This window comes from Schistocerca americana, chromosome 2, assembly GCF_021461395.2.
Source record: "Schistocerca americana isolate TAMUIC-IGC-003095 chromosome 2, iqSchAmer2.1, whole genome shotgun sequence".
Lineage (NCBI taxonomy): Eukaryota > Metazoa > Arthropoda > Insecta > Orthoptera > Acrididae > Schistocerca > Schistocerca americana.
Window position 1 is genome coordinate 1,123,127,909 of NC_060120.1, and position 16,537 is coordinate 1,123,144,445.

The 16,537-nt window shown below is 42.4% G+C and overlaps 1 protein-coding gene across 1 annotated transcript in view; it reads left to right on the forward strand.

Annotated features, from left to right (window-relative positions):
• Positions 1-16,537, forward strand: part of LOC124596541 — a 149,744-nt gene that overhangs the window by 79,520 nt on the left and 53,687 nt on the right. The window contains exons 4-5 of the mRNA XM_047135718.1: positions 2,269-2,600; positions 7,358-7,549. Of these exons, the coding sequence (XP_046991674.1) occupies positions 2,269-2,600; positions 7,358-7,549 (524 nt within the window). The remainder of the gene's footprint in view (positions 1-2,268; positions 2,601-7,357; positions 7,550-16,537) is intronic.

A 16,537-nucleotide genomic window follows, 5' to 3' on the forward strand; every position in this document is an offset into this window, starting at 1 on the left:
GAAAAATGTTGGACTGTTCTGATATCGGCTACTGAAAATTCGGAACACACTTCAACGAGAGGACAGACACGTGGAACGAAAGGGAAAAGGTGCTGCAAAAGCTGGGCCCCCGTGGTGGCCTAAGAGCGGCAAGCCCCCTGGGGGGGGTGAGACCAGTACGAGACTTAGAAACTGTGTATATGTGTTGAGGTAGAATAACTCATCCCAGACTATACTCGTCCTATGTTTGATAATGAGAGCACGTAATAACTTCTACTTCTAATTCTGCATCTACATCTAATCTAGTCGTACTCTGCAAACCACCGTGAAGTGCGCGGCAGAGGGTATGTCCAGTTGTACCAATTATTAGGGTTTCTTCTATTGCAGTTACGTATGGAGCGTGGGAAAAATGATTGATTGAATGCCTTTGTGTGTGCTATAATTATTCTAATTTTAATTCGTGATATCCGTGTGACAGATATGTAGGCGTTTGTAGTATATTTGTAGAGTAATCATTTATAAGTCAGTTGTTGAAACTTTGTTACTAGACTTTCTCAAGATAGTTTACATCTATCTTCAAGAGTCTGACAGTTCAATTTCTTCTGCATCTCCTTAACACTTTTCCGTGTGTCAAATTAAATCTGTGACCATTTGTGCTGCCCTTCTCTGTATCCATTCAATATCCCGTATTAGTGCTATTTGGTACTAAACCTATGAGATCATTCCGTTTAACATCCCTACAATGATATGTCCAGGTATTTAAATGAGTTGGTCGATTCCATCTTTGACTCATTGATATTGTAGTCATAGGATACTACATTTTTTGAGGTGTGCACAATTTTATATTTCTGAACATTTAAAGCAAGCTGGCAATCTTTGCACCACATTGAAAGCTTATCAAGATCTGACTGAATATTTATGCAGCTACTTGCAGGTAATACTTCATTATAGATAATTGCATTATCTACAGAAAATATGAGGTTACTATTAAAATTGCCCACAAGGTTATCAGTACACGACATGAGGAGGAAGTTTCCCAACACACTTCCTTGGCACACACCTGAAGTTACTTCTACATCTGACGATGATTCTCCATCTGAGATAACACGCTGTTCCCTCCCCACCAAAAAGTCCTCAATCCAGGTACAAATTTCACTCGATTCCCCCAACGATTGAACTTTTGACAATAAGAATAAGTCTGGTACTGAATCGAATGCTTTTCAGAAATCGAGAACTTCTGACGAAGTTCAAACATAAATTCAAACTTTTCCAAAACTTTTTCTTCCTTCCATCCTTAATGTCTGACATTTAACACATTAACACATTTTGTAAAATAATCAGACATCTGGAGCTGTTTTACATATGTAAGTTTGTTTCTTTAAGGGATTCATTTTGGCTAGTTATATTGGTTTGATACTAAAGCTAAAAACCATTACGTAAACTGTCATTGAGCCAAAATAAACTTTTCATACACTAAGCATTTCTTCCAGTTATTGCTGTCAGTGCAGATGCATATAGATTCTGCTCCTTCTTTCAACTTTTTCCCAATAGAAATTTTGTTCCGATTTGTTTACGATTAGTGAGAGGGTACACAGTCAGTTAAGAACAAGAAAACGAGGCAAATTCAGTTGTCGTGCAATGTAGGTCATGAGAACAGAGAATTTGGTCGGACTAGAAAAGAACCGGGGCGGTCAGAAGCAGCTGCGACACAGACAGTACGAACCGACTCCTCGAGGATTTGCCAGATGAGATTGTAACCTGTTCACAGTGAATACCAGCCGTCTCTTAGCTGACAACCAGTTGGCCCAGTGAGCGTGGACGATGTGGGATCTGTTCAGTCCACAGCTCGTGGTCTAGTGGCTAGCGTCGCTGCCTCTGGATCGCGGGGTCCCGGGTTTGATTCCCGGTTGGGTTGGAGATTTTCTCTGCCCGGGGACTGGGTGTTTGTGCTTTCCTCGTCATTTCACTACTGTCGTCATCATTCGTGGCAGTGACTACATTGGATTGTGAAAAAATTGAAACTTTGTGCGGATGCTATTGACCGTGCAATTGAGCTCCCGACAAACCGCACGTCGTCATCATCGTCCTCGTCCTTCTGTTCACCACTAATACTGACTTCGTTTGCGTCCACCTGTCTTGCTGCTGTGCATCTTCTGTCACTAGAATTTGATTATGTGCCTCAGAAAAGACAGAAAGCATCTGTTTAAATGACTGGTAACGAAGTTTCTTTCTTCTTGAGGTTTGCATTGCTTTCTTTGTAGGTGTTTGTACAGAAGGGGAATCGTTCAGTTGCAGGTACTGAAGACCTTGGTGGAGAAGTGCACCAGAATACACACACTGACGGCTCCCTACAAACTGCTGAAGTCTGAAAGGTGCTCGGAGGCCCTGTCGCAGCTGCACAACCTCCGTGTGCTGAATCTGGAACCGGAATACAAGGAATTCGATCGTAGCTCTACCCAGGAACCTTGTTTGGTGCGACCTCTGGTCAACGGATGCCCGCAACTAGCCGAGGTCGACTTTGGGTTTACGTATATCAATATGGAAGACCTGAGGTACTTTCTGAGAGCCAAGAGGAACACCCTCAGGTCGATATGCATAAAGTGGGCGATGGGTTGGACGAGGTGAGTGTTATTACCTGTCCTCCTAAGATTGTCTAACTTCTACTCGAAATTACTTTCGGTTGACGAGTGTGCTTCCCGTGTATTCGATATCTTCACCCTACACGGTATAACCTGCGCCTTTCTCGTTATGGTAAGTGGACTTTTGGCATATTTCTTCTCGCGTACGTATAAAGGGCTATTAAATACAGATTGTTATGTAGCTAGCTAAATATTGCTACGATTCCTTTAAAAAAGCTGCAGGTCAGCTTTCGTCAGTTTGGTACGGAATTACTTCCATTCGTAAGTGACCGTGCCACTGTTTAAGCCTCCGTATTTAACAGTTGTACCCAGTTCAGTTCTGTGCAATACAACAATACCTGGCAAACCAGCCTCACCCGCGCATTTTGGGTTCCGAGTTTGTCGTGAAAATTATTCTGCACATTTCGTAGTGAAATTAACAGGCAGAATGTGTCATTTCCAAATTAGCACTTATAATTTAAGAAATGCTGATAATGATTCATTGCATAGACACAGCCTGTGGATGAGGAAGTTTTTGAAACATGTATCCCTCAGGGCACCATTCTGGATCCATTATTTTTTCTGTTTATGTCTATAATATTTTACCATAAATTCTTTCTCTTCAACTTGTTGGTGTACATTATTATCGCCCAAAGTAGAAAGCAGCAACATTATGAGGCACTTAGCAACTTGTGTACGAAGGAACTGTTCACATTATTACGGGAGCTTGTACTGGAGCAGATACCTTAGTTATTTACTGGTACTACGTAGCTTCGTTGTGAAACGTTTGCCGGAAATATCTGTGTACATACTACGGTAAATTCCACAAAGCAAATATATCACAAGTTGGTCCCGCCAGTTGTGTCTTTAAATTCAGTATACTCCAGTTCCTTGACATAGTTTTTATTTTATTTCCACTGATAAATTACTGACTGTTGACAGTTAACTGTTATCAGGAATCATTGTGACCTGGACTATCATTGTTTCATTAGTAAGCATCATACAGAGAGACACAGAAACTATAAAAAAAATTATTCATTCCAACACGTGCAGATAGAATGTAAATATTGTGAAAATAATGTTCATAAAAATACTCGGTGAGCACATGTATTTGCAATGCTGGTAGATGATGCTGACTTTCAAACAGTGTGGTAATATCTAAGTGAAATAAATGTAACAACTGGGAAAAAAAATTATAAAAAATAACTCACGATCTTTGTTATCATCCAGGACAGAACAGCAGATTTCGAGCAGTAACAAAAGCTTCACTCTGAAACACATAATTCGAGCTCACTACAATCACTGGTGTACGAACCTACTGAGTGGTGAACTGATAAACTGATCAGGCCCTGACTGAATTACAGCAGTCGGTCGGGAAGTTACCGTAGCTGTACCGTAGGAGCGGCTGCCGACACCTCCAGTTTAGTCTCGCAGGTATTCCAGTACTACACTCCATTCACTGAAATGACAGACAGCCTGCGGACACGACGAGGCACGTGACCGCAGCACTGCCACCGAGAGGTGAGCAATACGGGGCACACTTCACTCAGTTTGGCCACGTCTGTTGCGATTGTAAGTCATTAGTGTGTGATCTTAGAATCTGATTGTAAAGTTCGTCTCGTTTGAAAGCCCAGTTTTTGATTATTCGTGTGTCAGTGTCAGTGATTGTAATCACATTCGTCATTCATTATTTTTGTGGTCACCTAGTAGCTATCCCCTTTATTTCTATTTGTATAACATAGGAGTAAACTTGTCATGTTGTCCTCTGCGGAGACGGTGAGCGAGGCCGACTTGTCAGATTTGACTCTAACTGAGAAGTGATCAAAAAAGAAGTCATTAACTTCTGTGGAGAAGCACATGGCTCTTAATCTGTGTAAAATGGAGCTGTTGTATCCAGAGCAGTCAGTGACCAATATTGTTTTGAGAAAAACTTGGTTGTTACACTTTTCAAAGTCTCCCAAGAAAGAAAAATCATGACAAACTTTCAGGAAGTATTGGTGACTTCGATAGAACTGCGATACGAAGGAAATTTTTTGTAACAGGTCACTAACAACTGACAAAGTGCTTGTGGCCACGATTAAAAATCCACATTTGAGCAACTTCCATATATCATTTTATTATCATACAGTTTTAAAAGAAATGAATTTTAAATACTTTCGGTGTGGATGCAGTAGCGTGCTAATAGACAGAGATGATTTCAGGGAGGCAGTGTCACCTACAAATGATAAATTGTTGAGAGATGAAGGAAGACCCGTCTATTGTTTGGACGAGACATGGCCAAATACACGACATACCTGAAGTAACGTCTCGGTGCATAAGTTCATAAAATCCTCTAAACAAGCATTTCTATCTGCATTATCCACTGGAAACAGGTAAAGGTAAATGCCTGATTATCACACATATTGGGAGCAAAGCAGGTTTTGTCAGAGGCAGTGTGTGAACTTTCAAATCCAAGACGGGCCCAAGAAAAGTGGAGGCTACTGTGAGGAGATGTGCAACAGTACATTCGAGAAGTGGTTTGAAGACTTTTTCTTCGGCTTCAGCAAAAAGAAGTTACTGTTCTCGATAACATGTTGTGCTATTCTTGTTGAAAAGAAGTAGTACCTAATCTGAATGCCAATAAGCGAGATATACCGGAATAACTAAAATCTAAAAATATTGTTATTGGAAAATGGAGTATTGAAGAAAGAATTACTGGAAATTGTTAAAAAAGAACAGAGTAGTGCACAAAGAATATGCAGTGGATGAAATGGCTGATGGAGCAGGGAAAACTTTTCTTCTGATTCCTCCATACCTGGTGAATTAAACATAATCGAGGTAGTTTGGGCCAAAATCGAAGGCTGTGTTGCAGAAAAAGACAGAACACACAAAATGTGAGAAGTTAAAGAACTATTAAAACAAGCAGTGACTGCAGAAGAGTGAAACAAATGTGTTTTCCATGTGATGGAAAAAGTTTGACCTCAAATGTGGAAATTAGACTGCATTATAAAAGAGAGAAAAGAGTGTTTTGTTATAAACTTGAATCAAAGCAGTTCAACTTCAACAGAATAAGTTTTATTCTTCCTTTAACATTATTGTAACCAAAATCACTTGTGTTTGAATCTGCTATGCCACCTGTCGGGTTTTTATGACTTCTTGCATTATACTATAAGCCAATATTGAAATATAAGGTTTTTCACAAGCGACGTATGCTTCACTGCGATGTCAGCGTGACCGCCACGTGGAGAGTGTGCACGAAGGATTTTCGACACTCTGTTTTTGCTGGAACAGGTCGTGCGTAGTCACGTGAAACTGTGTCTGTTTCATTCCAGCTCTCAGTGAATAGACTAATGTGGAGATTTTCCACACTCAGGTTATCCTCTGGACTCAAATTTTCCTGATTTCAGCACATAAATGGTAATTCCTATAAACATGTAACAATACCACTGTGGCTTTAGCTAAACTTCTGCACAGACTGTTCAGAATTTTTAACTTTTCTCTGTCTAGGATCACTGGAATTGTGTTTGTATCTTTTGTAGTTTGTCAAACGTTAATTCTAGATATCTGCTGCCCCCTTTTGCGTAAACCCTGTACTTTGACAAGAGGTCATCGAGCCAATGTAGTCTTTCGAAATGACTGTTTTTGCACGTGAGACGACAACTCACGGGCAATAGTAGAAGAGATGCTCCACACTGGCTCTAAATACACGTGGGTGTCCGATCGACTGACGGGCACTCGTCAGTGGGCAATACCGGCAGCGTACCATTTACTTCTGAAGATGTCTCCCAAAACGGGAGACAAAGAGCCAGAGAAAAGTTTTATATATTGACCTCAGCTTCTCAGCTCAGAAGTTTAAACTGGACTAAACACCAGCTTCGAGAACCTACGTGTTGTTTACGAAGATGTCTCATACAAAGATTTTCATTTCGGCAATATATTCTCACGAACAATTGTGCCTATATATGTCAATAATCATTTAAAGGCAGAATGTTGTAAAAGAACTTTTTGTTTTACTTATTTTACTGAATTACATGAGCAAGCAACAGCTGGCAGCACTGACTTATTGGTCATCATATACACACAATAAATAAATATGAAATGCCCAGTTTCTGAAGACAAAAAACAAAAAAGAGAAAAAACTGTATGTTGAAGCCTTAGCAGTATTAAAAGCTGACTTCGGAAACACTATTTCATCACCAACTGAATGTGTTAATATGTTGGGCCTTAACTCTCACCATTATGTCTAACGTATATTAGTATAATTTATCAAAAAACAAAGATGATGTGACTTACCAAACGAAAGCGCTGGCAGGTCAAAAGACACACAAACAAACACAAACATACACACAAAATTCAAGCTTTCGCAACAAACTGTTGCCTCATCAGGAAAGAGGGAAGGAGAGGGAAAGACGAAAGGATGTGGGTTTTAAGGGAGAGGGTAAGGAGTCATTCCAATCCCGGGAGCGGAAAGACTTACCTCAGGGAGAAAAAAGGACGGGTATACACTTGCACACACACACATATCCATCCACACATATACAGACACAAGCAGACATATATTAGTATAATTCATCCCTGATGGGTATACTTTCTGTGACACTAATAGTAATGATCTCAGCAGCGAATGATGCGATAGTGACAGTTGAACACGTTGTTGTTGCAAATACAGTATAAGAACTATTAATTTAGAGTTATAATATAAAGTACTCTGTTTCTTTGGTCTTTTGAAACGTGACGGGAGACGAATAATTCTGAAAGACTCCATTTCTGTTGTTACACAGCTGTGTCCCACCGTTGCTGGAGGCCTGCACCGAGTTGGAACGTCTGGAACTCTGCGAGGATGACGACTTTGAGATTGTCCACAGTATACCGAGAGAGGCGTTCACTGCCCTGGGAAAGCTGAAGAACTTGCAGGAACTCAGGATATCGATCCCTATTCGACTACCGCCTGGAGTTGCTCCTCTGGCATTTAAGTAAGTTAAGTGGTGAACGTAAACATTTCTTGTGAGTGCTTAATGCATTGGGGATGGAGTCTATTAAAATGGGATAGGAGAGAAAAAGAGAAGGAGAAAGGAATATGCAGGTACTCTGGAGGGATAGAAAGTGCGTAGAGGCCGGGGCGAGGGCACCGTAGAGGTTACAGGACGGTGGAGGCTGGGGACTGGCAGAAGTCGGGCTAGGGGAGTTACGGGAATGGTAGATACGTTCCTAATTGAGTTCCTACCTATGCAGTTCACGTAAAAATCCAGACGGCACGGGCCGCGAAGCGGTCGTCGAAGTCGAGCACACTGTACCGGGTGTGACTCTCGGCAGTCGTGTGGCCGCCGTCTCTCGGCCACAGTCGGACAGTGGCCATTTGCGTGGACAGACAACTTGTCAGTTTCGTGCCTGCGCGGGATGCTACCTCTACATTCGCACTCCGCAACCCACCGTACCCTGTACCACTACTACTCATTTCCTGTCCTGCTCCACTCGCAGATGGTCTTAGGGAAAAATGTACGACCTACTGCAGATCCCAAACGCTCGAGCAGTACTCGAGACTAGGTCGCACTACTGCCCTATATGCAGTCTCCTTTACAGATGAATCGTACTTTCTTAAAATTCTCCGAATAGATGAAAGTCGACCGTTCACCTTACCCGATTGTTCCGTTTCGTACCACTTTGCAGTGTTACACACAGATATTTAAATGATGTGACTGTGTCACACAGGACACTACTAATGCTACATCCGAACATTACGGATTAGTTTTTGCTACTCATCCACATAAACTTACATTTTCCTACATTTAGGGCTGGCTGCCATTCATCACACCAACGAGAAATTCCGTCCGAGTCATTTCGTCTTCTCCTGCAGTCACTCAGTGACGACACATTGCCGTACACCTCGATGTCACTGGCAAATGACGGCAGGTTGCTGCCCACCCCATCTTAGATATTATAGATATAGATTATTATATATTATATATATAGATAATAACAGAAGTCCTGTTGCATTTCCCTGGGGCACTCCTGACAATCCCCTTGTCTCTGACGAACACTCACCATTTCTATAATTTAAAGTGTCTTTGAGCAACTCACGTATCGGGGAACTTGTACTTTCATTAAGAGCCTGCAGTGGAATGCTTTCTGAAAATCTAGAAGTATGGGATCTGCCCAGTGCCGGTGCCCTTCATCTATAGTTTGCAGTATATCACGTGAGAAAAGGACGAGCCGAGATTCACACGTGCGATGCTTTTTAAAACTGAGTTGATTTCTGGACATGAGATTTTCAGTCCCTAGGAAATTTATTATATTAGAGCTCAGAACATGTTCAAGAATTCTGTAGCAAACCAGTGTTAAGGATATTGGTGTCTAATTTTGTGAGTCAATTCTTTTACCCTTCTCGTATACGGAAGTCACCTGCATTGTTTTACAGTTGAGTAGGCCTTTGCGCTGGGTGATTTGCAATAAATGCTGAGCCGTAGAGTACTCTTTGTAATACTGAATTACAATTTCATACAAACCTGGTGACTTATTTGTTTGCAACTCTTTCAGTTGTTTCTTTACACAAGAGACGCTTATTACTATGTCATCCGTATCGGGCTCAGTACAGTGTTCAAACGACGATACGTTCGTACGATTCTCTCGTGTTAACGATTTCGTACACGTGGAATTTAAAGCTTCCATTTTCATTTGCTGTCTTCGACTGCCACACCAGACTGGACATCGAGTGACCGGACGAAAGCCTCAGATACACTTAGCGAGTTTATGTAGGACCAGAAATGCCACACAGTGGTTGCAGGTAAGTACACAGCCGACGTGGCTGCTACCACAGGTGGCCCAGATTTTGATGGGGTGGGAAACATCTGTCACAGAACTGGAGTAGTCGTCAGTGATAGGAAGTACGGAACAGATCTCGCACGTAGGTCTATTACTGGGATATCGGCACGAGGGTAGGGTTTAGGATCGAGGGTGGAGTAGGAACAGACAGAGATATCGCGTATGTCAGATGAGCAGTGGGATACTACTGTAGGGGGGTCGGGGGAGATAGTGAGGAGGACATTCCTCATTTCAGGACACGAGAGGCAGTCCTAACCCTAGTGGTGATTCACTTGTTCCAATCCTGGATGCCACTAGTCACAAAGTGATCTGCTCCTTTGTGGCCAGTCGGTGGGTACGAGGGGATTACTAGGTGACTGGGGAGAGAAAGTGCAAGGGATCTGTTTCTGGATTGGGTGGTCAGGTCAATTTTGGTCTGTGAAGGCTTCGGTGAGACTCCGAGCTCGTTTAAAGAGAGTCTGCTCGGCACTGCAGGTGGTAAAGCCACAGATGGCTAGGCTATACGTAAGGGATTTCTTAGTATAGAATTGGTGGCATCTTTCATAATAGAGCTTCTTCGTCAGGTGGTAGGTTTGAAGTGGACGGAGGTACTTACGGAACCGTACGTGAGACATTTGTCATCACTGAGGAAGGTAGCTTGCTGGGCTGAGATGGAACTACACCTACTGAAATTAACAATATAATGGAAAGGATAGATTGTTACTCACTATAAAGATGCAGACAGGCACAGTGAAAAGACTGTTAAGGTTTAGCTGTAGGCCAAAATCTTCTTCAGAAAAGGAAAGGAAACACACACACACACACACACACACACACACACACACACACACACATACACATTCATATTCACATTCACATGCATTCCCGACCAAGCTGCTAGATCTGGCAGTTTTGTGTGTGTGTGTGTGTGTGTGTGTGTGTGTGTGTGTGTGTGTGTGAGGTGTACTTGCTTGTGTGAATGAATTTTGTGTGTGTGTTTTCTTTTCTTTTTTGAAGAAGGCTTTGGCCAAAAGCTAAATTGTAACAGTCCTGTCTGCAACTGAAAGTATCATCTTTATGGTGAGTAGCAATCTATCCTTTTCCATATATTGTTGATATTCCAAACTGGTGTTTCCATTGTTAAATTCTGAAATCAGATATTAGATTGTAGGGTGCACCCAGGAGCACATACAGACTAAGAACCCAGTTAAGTAACAATGAAGAGCAAGCTGAAGTTTGATCATACAGCGGAATCAATGCCTAAAGAAGTGGGACACCGACATCCTGATGAATGATGTACCTTTAAAGCTTTCCGAGGCTCTAGTTACTGTGATCATGAATACCACAGTATTCTGTCAGTGACAGAAGTTGGACAGGTATAAGGAAGATAACTTTGGGGAAACCTTGTGTAACATAAGAAATACTTAAATTAATTGACAAAAGGAGGTGATACAAAAATACCTAGGCGAATATAGGAATATAACAATAAAAATCATTAAGAACAAAATAAATAAGAAGGCCATGGAAGCCAAGGAATTATGGCTGCAGGAAAAATGTGGAGAAATCAAAAAAGAAATGGATGTTGGAAGGACTGATTCTGCAGATAGAAAAGTCAAAACAATCTTTGATGAAATTAAAAGCAAGGCTGTCAATATTAAGAGTGCAACAATAGGAATTCCACTGTTATACACTGCTGGCCACCGTAAATGCAACACCCTGAAGGAAGCATCCGAATCAAGTGAAATTTAAACCATGGGTTTGCAGCGATGAGATATGCAACTGATTAGAATTTCAACGCAGACGCACATCACGCGCGCCTGTGGCGCCACCTCATAGCGCCATTTAAAGCTTGGCGATTTCGACGAGTGTACGTTTGGCACGTGTGTTTACCTTGTGGTTGTTTCACGAGACGATCAGTTGTGCCTCGTAGACAACAGCGAACATCTTTTGATTGAGTATCCGAGTGCGACAGAGGAAGGATAGTGGCTTACCGAGATTGTGGATTATCAACAGAGAAATCGCTAGTCGTGTTGGACGAAACCAATCAACTGTAATGCGGATATGTGACCGTTGGATGCAAGAGGGTACGACGGACTGACGTGGTCGATCGCATTCACCTCGGTGCACCACTGCACGTGCTGATAGGCAAATTGTGCGCACGGCAGTGACGGATCGCTGAGTGACATCCCGAACCGTACCACAGCACATTGCATCTGTAACGCATCATCCAGTGTCTGCGCATACCATTCGACGCCGTTTACAGCAGAGTGGTCTGTCCGCAAGACGTCCATTGCTTCGTCTACCATTGACGCAGAACCACAGACGTCTCCGTCGCCAATGGTGTGATGACAGACGGATGTGGACGGCAGAATGGAATGACGTTGTCTTTACTGACGAGGCACGCTTCCGTCTGCAGCACCACGACGGTCGGTTTAGAGTGTGGAGACACCGTGGAGAGATGATGCTGGACAGCTGCATTATGCACCGCCACACTGGTCTTGCACTGGGTATTATGGTATGGGGCGGTATTGGATATTACTCTCGCACGCCTCTAGTACGCATTGCCGGTACTTCAAATAGCCGGCGCTACATATCCGAGGTGCTGGAGCCAGTTGTCCTTCATTATCTTCAGGGCTCGGCCACAGCCATATTTCAACAGGATAATGCGCAACCACACGTGGCACGCATTGTCCAAAGGTTCTTCGTCAATAACCAGATTGAATTGCTTCCCTGGCCGGCTCGCTCTCCGGATCTTTCGCCGATAGAAAACATGTGGTCCACGGTTGCTCGACGAGTGACCCAGATTACATCCCCAGCTGCCACACCAGATGATGTTTGGCAACGTGTGGAAGCTTCTTGGGCTTCTGTACCCCAGAAACACATCCAACGTCTCTCTGACTCAATGCCGAGACACGTGGCAACAGTGATCTCCAACAATGGCGGCTACTCTGGCTACTGATTCTGGCAGGAACCACATGTCACAGACGTCTGTAAACGTAATCATTTGATACTTGGTCAACATGTTATCAAAAAAAATAAATCTTGTTGTGCTACCTCTTGTCTTTCTTGGTGTTGCATTTACGGTGGCCAGCAGTGTATGTAGAGAAGAGAGTGAATATGTGGAAAGAGTACAGTGACAGCATGTATCACTGATGATGGGAATGAAGAAGAATGGTAGTTGGTATGAAAGACATAGCAGATCCAGTATTAGTTAGAACTTCAGATTGCTTGCTGTCAAATAAGGAAGAAGGGGTAGATAATACTTCTCTGAAGTTTTTGAAATTATTTTTGGAAGTGGCGACTGAGCCATTATTCGAGTTGGTGCATAGAATCTAAGAGTTTGGAGACAAACCACCCAACTCTCTGGAAAAATATCACCCACACAGTAGCAAATATAGCGAGGACAGACGAGTGCGAGAACTATCGCAGAGTCAGTAGAACAGTTCACGCGTCAAAGTGGCTGACGAGAATAGTATACGGGAGAGTGCAAAAGAAAATTGAGGATGTGTCGCATGAGAATCAGCTTGACTTTCAGAAAGATAAAAGCAGTAGATAGGCAGTTGTGACATAATGGAAGCAAGACATAAGAAAAATAAACAAATTTTTGTAGGATTTGTTGACCTGGAAAAAGTGCTTGACAATGCAAAATGGTTATGTTCTAAATTTGGAACACAATAGAAGTAAGGAATAGCAAAACACATAATATACAATATGTACAAGAACAAAGAGGCAACAGTGAGAAGGAAGATCGAGAGTGAAGCACTCAAATTAAAAAGGGTGTAAGAGAGGTATGTTCTCTTTTGCCCCCACTTTTCAACCTTCAGCATTGAAGAGGCAATAGTTGAAATAAAAGAAAAGGTACCAGAGTGGGGTTAAAATTTAAGTCGAAAGGATACCATTGATAATATTCACTGACAGAATCACTATCCTCGGTGAAAGTGAAGAGGAATTATAGGAGCTGTTGACAGGAATGAACAGTTTAATGAATGGTAAATGCGGCTTAAGAGTAAATTGTAGAAAGATGAAAATGATGAGAAGTAGTAGAAATGATATTAGTGATAAACTGAACATCAAAATTGGTGACCACAAAGTAGACAAAATTAAAGAATGTGCTACCTTGGAACAAAAAAACGTGATGGGCAAAGTCTGGGAAACATAAAGAGCAGACTAACATAGAGGGTATTCATCATCAGAAGAAGTCTGTAGTATTTTAGCCAATGGTTGATACTAGCAAAGAAATTTCTGGGAATATATGTCTGGAATACAGGACTGGGTGGTAGTGAATTGTGGACTGTGGGAAAAACCAGGAAGGGAAGAGGCCCAAAGTGTTTGAGATGTGACTCTATAGAAGGATGTTGAAAATTAGGTGGCTGATAAAGAGTGAGGAAGTTGTCCACAGTACAAGTAAAGAAGATAACATACGGAAAACACTGACAAGAAGAAAGGACGGGATGACACGACGTTTAAAAACATTAGAGAATGATTTCCTCAGTACTAGTGGCTAAAAACTATAGGGGAAGACAGAGACTGCCAAACATCTGACAAATTCAGGGTGCATCGTAACTAATTGTGTAATTGCACACAGTTGAAGATGGTGTAATATTCTGGTTCAGAAATAAAGTGCAAAAGTTTTGTTTTTCTGTGTATAAAAGCAGCCACATACCATCCAACGAACATGACATGATGTACGCCAAGTAAAAAGACAGCAACAGAAAAAAGAGCACAGAAGATACATCACAGACAGTGCCAATAATTGCTTAAAACATGCTGTAACATACAATAAATAAGATTAAAAAAAAACACCGATGATGACGATATTTGTCGCCGAAACTAGTTTGGGATAATAAAGAAATAAACAAGTAACAAGGTGTTTTGCATCAAGGCGAACTCAATTTTCTGATGTTACTATTTTTCTATGCAAACACGGACCAAATGGAAGAGTTCAAAGATAATATTATTGTCAGAGACACACTTGTCTGATTATGAACTAATGGGATTGCCCAATTGAAGGTTTACACCAGGTATCAAAGTCGTGGAGTCTTTGTTGCAGCTAGCTTTATAAGCTTGGGATCAGTATTTGGGTGCTGGATTGCAGTTCTTTCTGTGGATGTGGGGTTAGTTTTTGTGTTAGGGATTTGGAGAATGAGGGTGGCGAAAGGTTTGAGATTAGGGAATTCAGGAAAGTTACCAGAGGATAATTGGGGGGAGTGGGGTGCTGATCACGATTGAATGGAGAGGAAATTGAGCAAGGCAGAGTCCAATATTAGTTTTGGGTCAAGTCTTATCAATACAGTTGGTGCTGAGGAGGTGTTTCCATTGTGGGGAACTGGAGAATTCTGGAACGTATTCTGGGTTCAAATATAATAAGTTTCCAAGAGACTGAAAAGCTTATGTCGACAAATCGACAGGTTTTCAAGAAGCGTCACTCACGTGAGACTCAGCTTGCCCTTTTCTTACATGATATACTGTGGACTGTGGATGAAGGGCAACATGCAGATTCCATATTCACAGATTTCTGAAAAGCATTTGACACAGTGCCCGACTGCAGTCTCTTAATGAAGGTACGAGCTTACAGAATAGGATCCCAGAAATGCGAACATGTGGTGGAAGTAGGTCTGTAAGGGAGGGTTTGATGGCGGCTCTTGTGATTGTTGTGGATTTGGTAGTGAAATGTGGGATTATGAGGTTAACTGGTTGGTGAGTGTTTTGAAGTGGTGTTGTCCACCTGCTTTAATTCCTGGATGGCATTTGTTTCATTAATTAAAACTTCCGGGCTGAATTGCCATGGTCCGTATATAAAACTTCTTCTCTTTCCTGACGTTTCGTTGCCTACTGCGGGCAACATCTTCTGAGGTGAGTCGGCGACCGGCTGCTAGGCGCTGGAGGTCCCGCTTATACAGAGCGCTTAGATGGTGCCACAACTCGTCACGTGCTTTCGACTTTAAAACTTCAAATGGTTCAAATGGCTCTGAGCACTATGGGACTCAACTGCTGTGGTCATAAGTCCCCTAGAACTTAGAACTACTTAAACCTAACTAACCTAAGGACATCACACACATCCATGCCCGTGGCAGGATTCGAACCTGCGACCGTAGCGGTCGTGCGGTTCCAGACTGTAGCGCCTTTAACCGCTCGGCCACTCCGGCCGGCGACTTTAAAACTATCTCTGGCTAGTACCATCTCTGTCGATTACAGCTTCTAGCCAGAGATAGTTTTAAAGTCGAAAGCACGTGACGAGTTGTGGCACCATCTAAGCGCTCTGTATAAGCGGGACCTCCAGCGCCTAGCAGCCGGTCGCCGACTCACCTCAGAAGATGTTGCCCGCAGTAGGCAACGAAACGTCAGGAAGGAGAAGAAGTTTTATATACGGACCACGGCAATTCAGCCCGGAAGTTTTAATTAATGAAGACACCGGCCGTGAAAGCTTACTTGTTAGGGCATTCGTTTCAGTTTAGGATTGTCGGTGAGAGCTATGGACTGGTGGAATATGAACAGGTAGGTGTCATTATGGAGGAATGGGTTGCAGCTGGAGATGGATAATTTGATGATCAGACCTTTTGGGAGATGTCAGAAGCTGAGCAACAACACAGGAACAGTATGTGGGTCTGTGTTCTGGCTAGAAAAAGGGAAACTTTTCCATGTTGGTGCATATGGAAGGAGCAAGGATCTGTAGTGGAGGACAAAAAAAAGTAAAAATATGATGGACTGTCTTAAAACCCCAAAAAAGACAGAACGAAATGAAGAATAGTGAGGAAACGAAAAATCAGATGAAATATAACAAAAAAACAAGGTGAAAATGAAAGGTGGATGAGGTCACAAACAAAATAGAAAAAAAGTATAGTAATTATGTGTGGTGCAGATTGGTGGGTATATCTGAGTTTAGAGAGGAAAAGCAGCACGTGTAAATGGATCGGACGAGGTCAGAACGGTGTGTGCCTGAGCGGATGAGGCAAATAACTGTAAACTACGAGGTGTAAGAAAATGTGTAGTGCGGGCAGGCCCACGAGGAATGTGGAAAATGCAGGAGTGAAGTGAAGGGGTGCAATCAGTTTGACAGTCCAGGAATAATTACGTCATCAGGGAGAATGTGTAAGGGTTGTGCACCTAGGGTACACTCGGGTACACTGCCGTGCACTGTAAGTCACACGGCGGCTCAGCTGTCG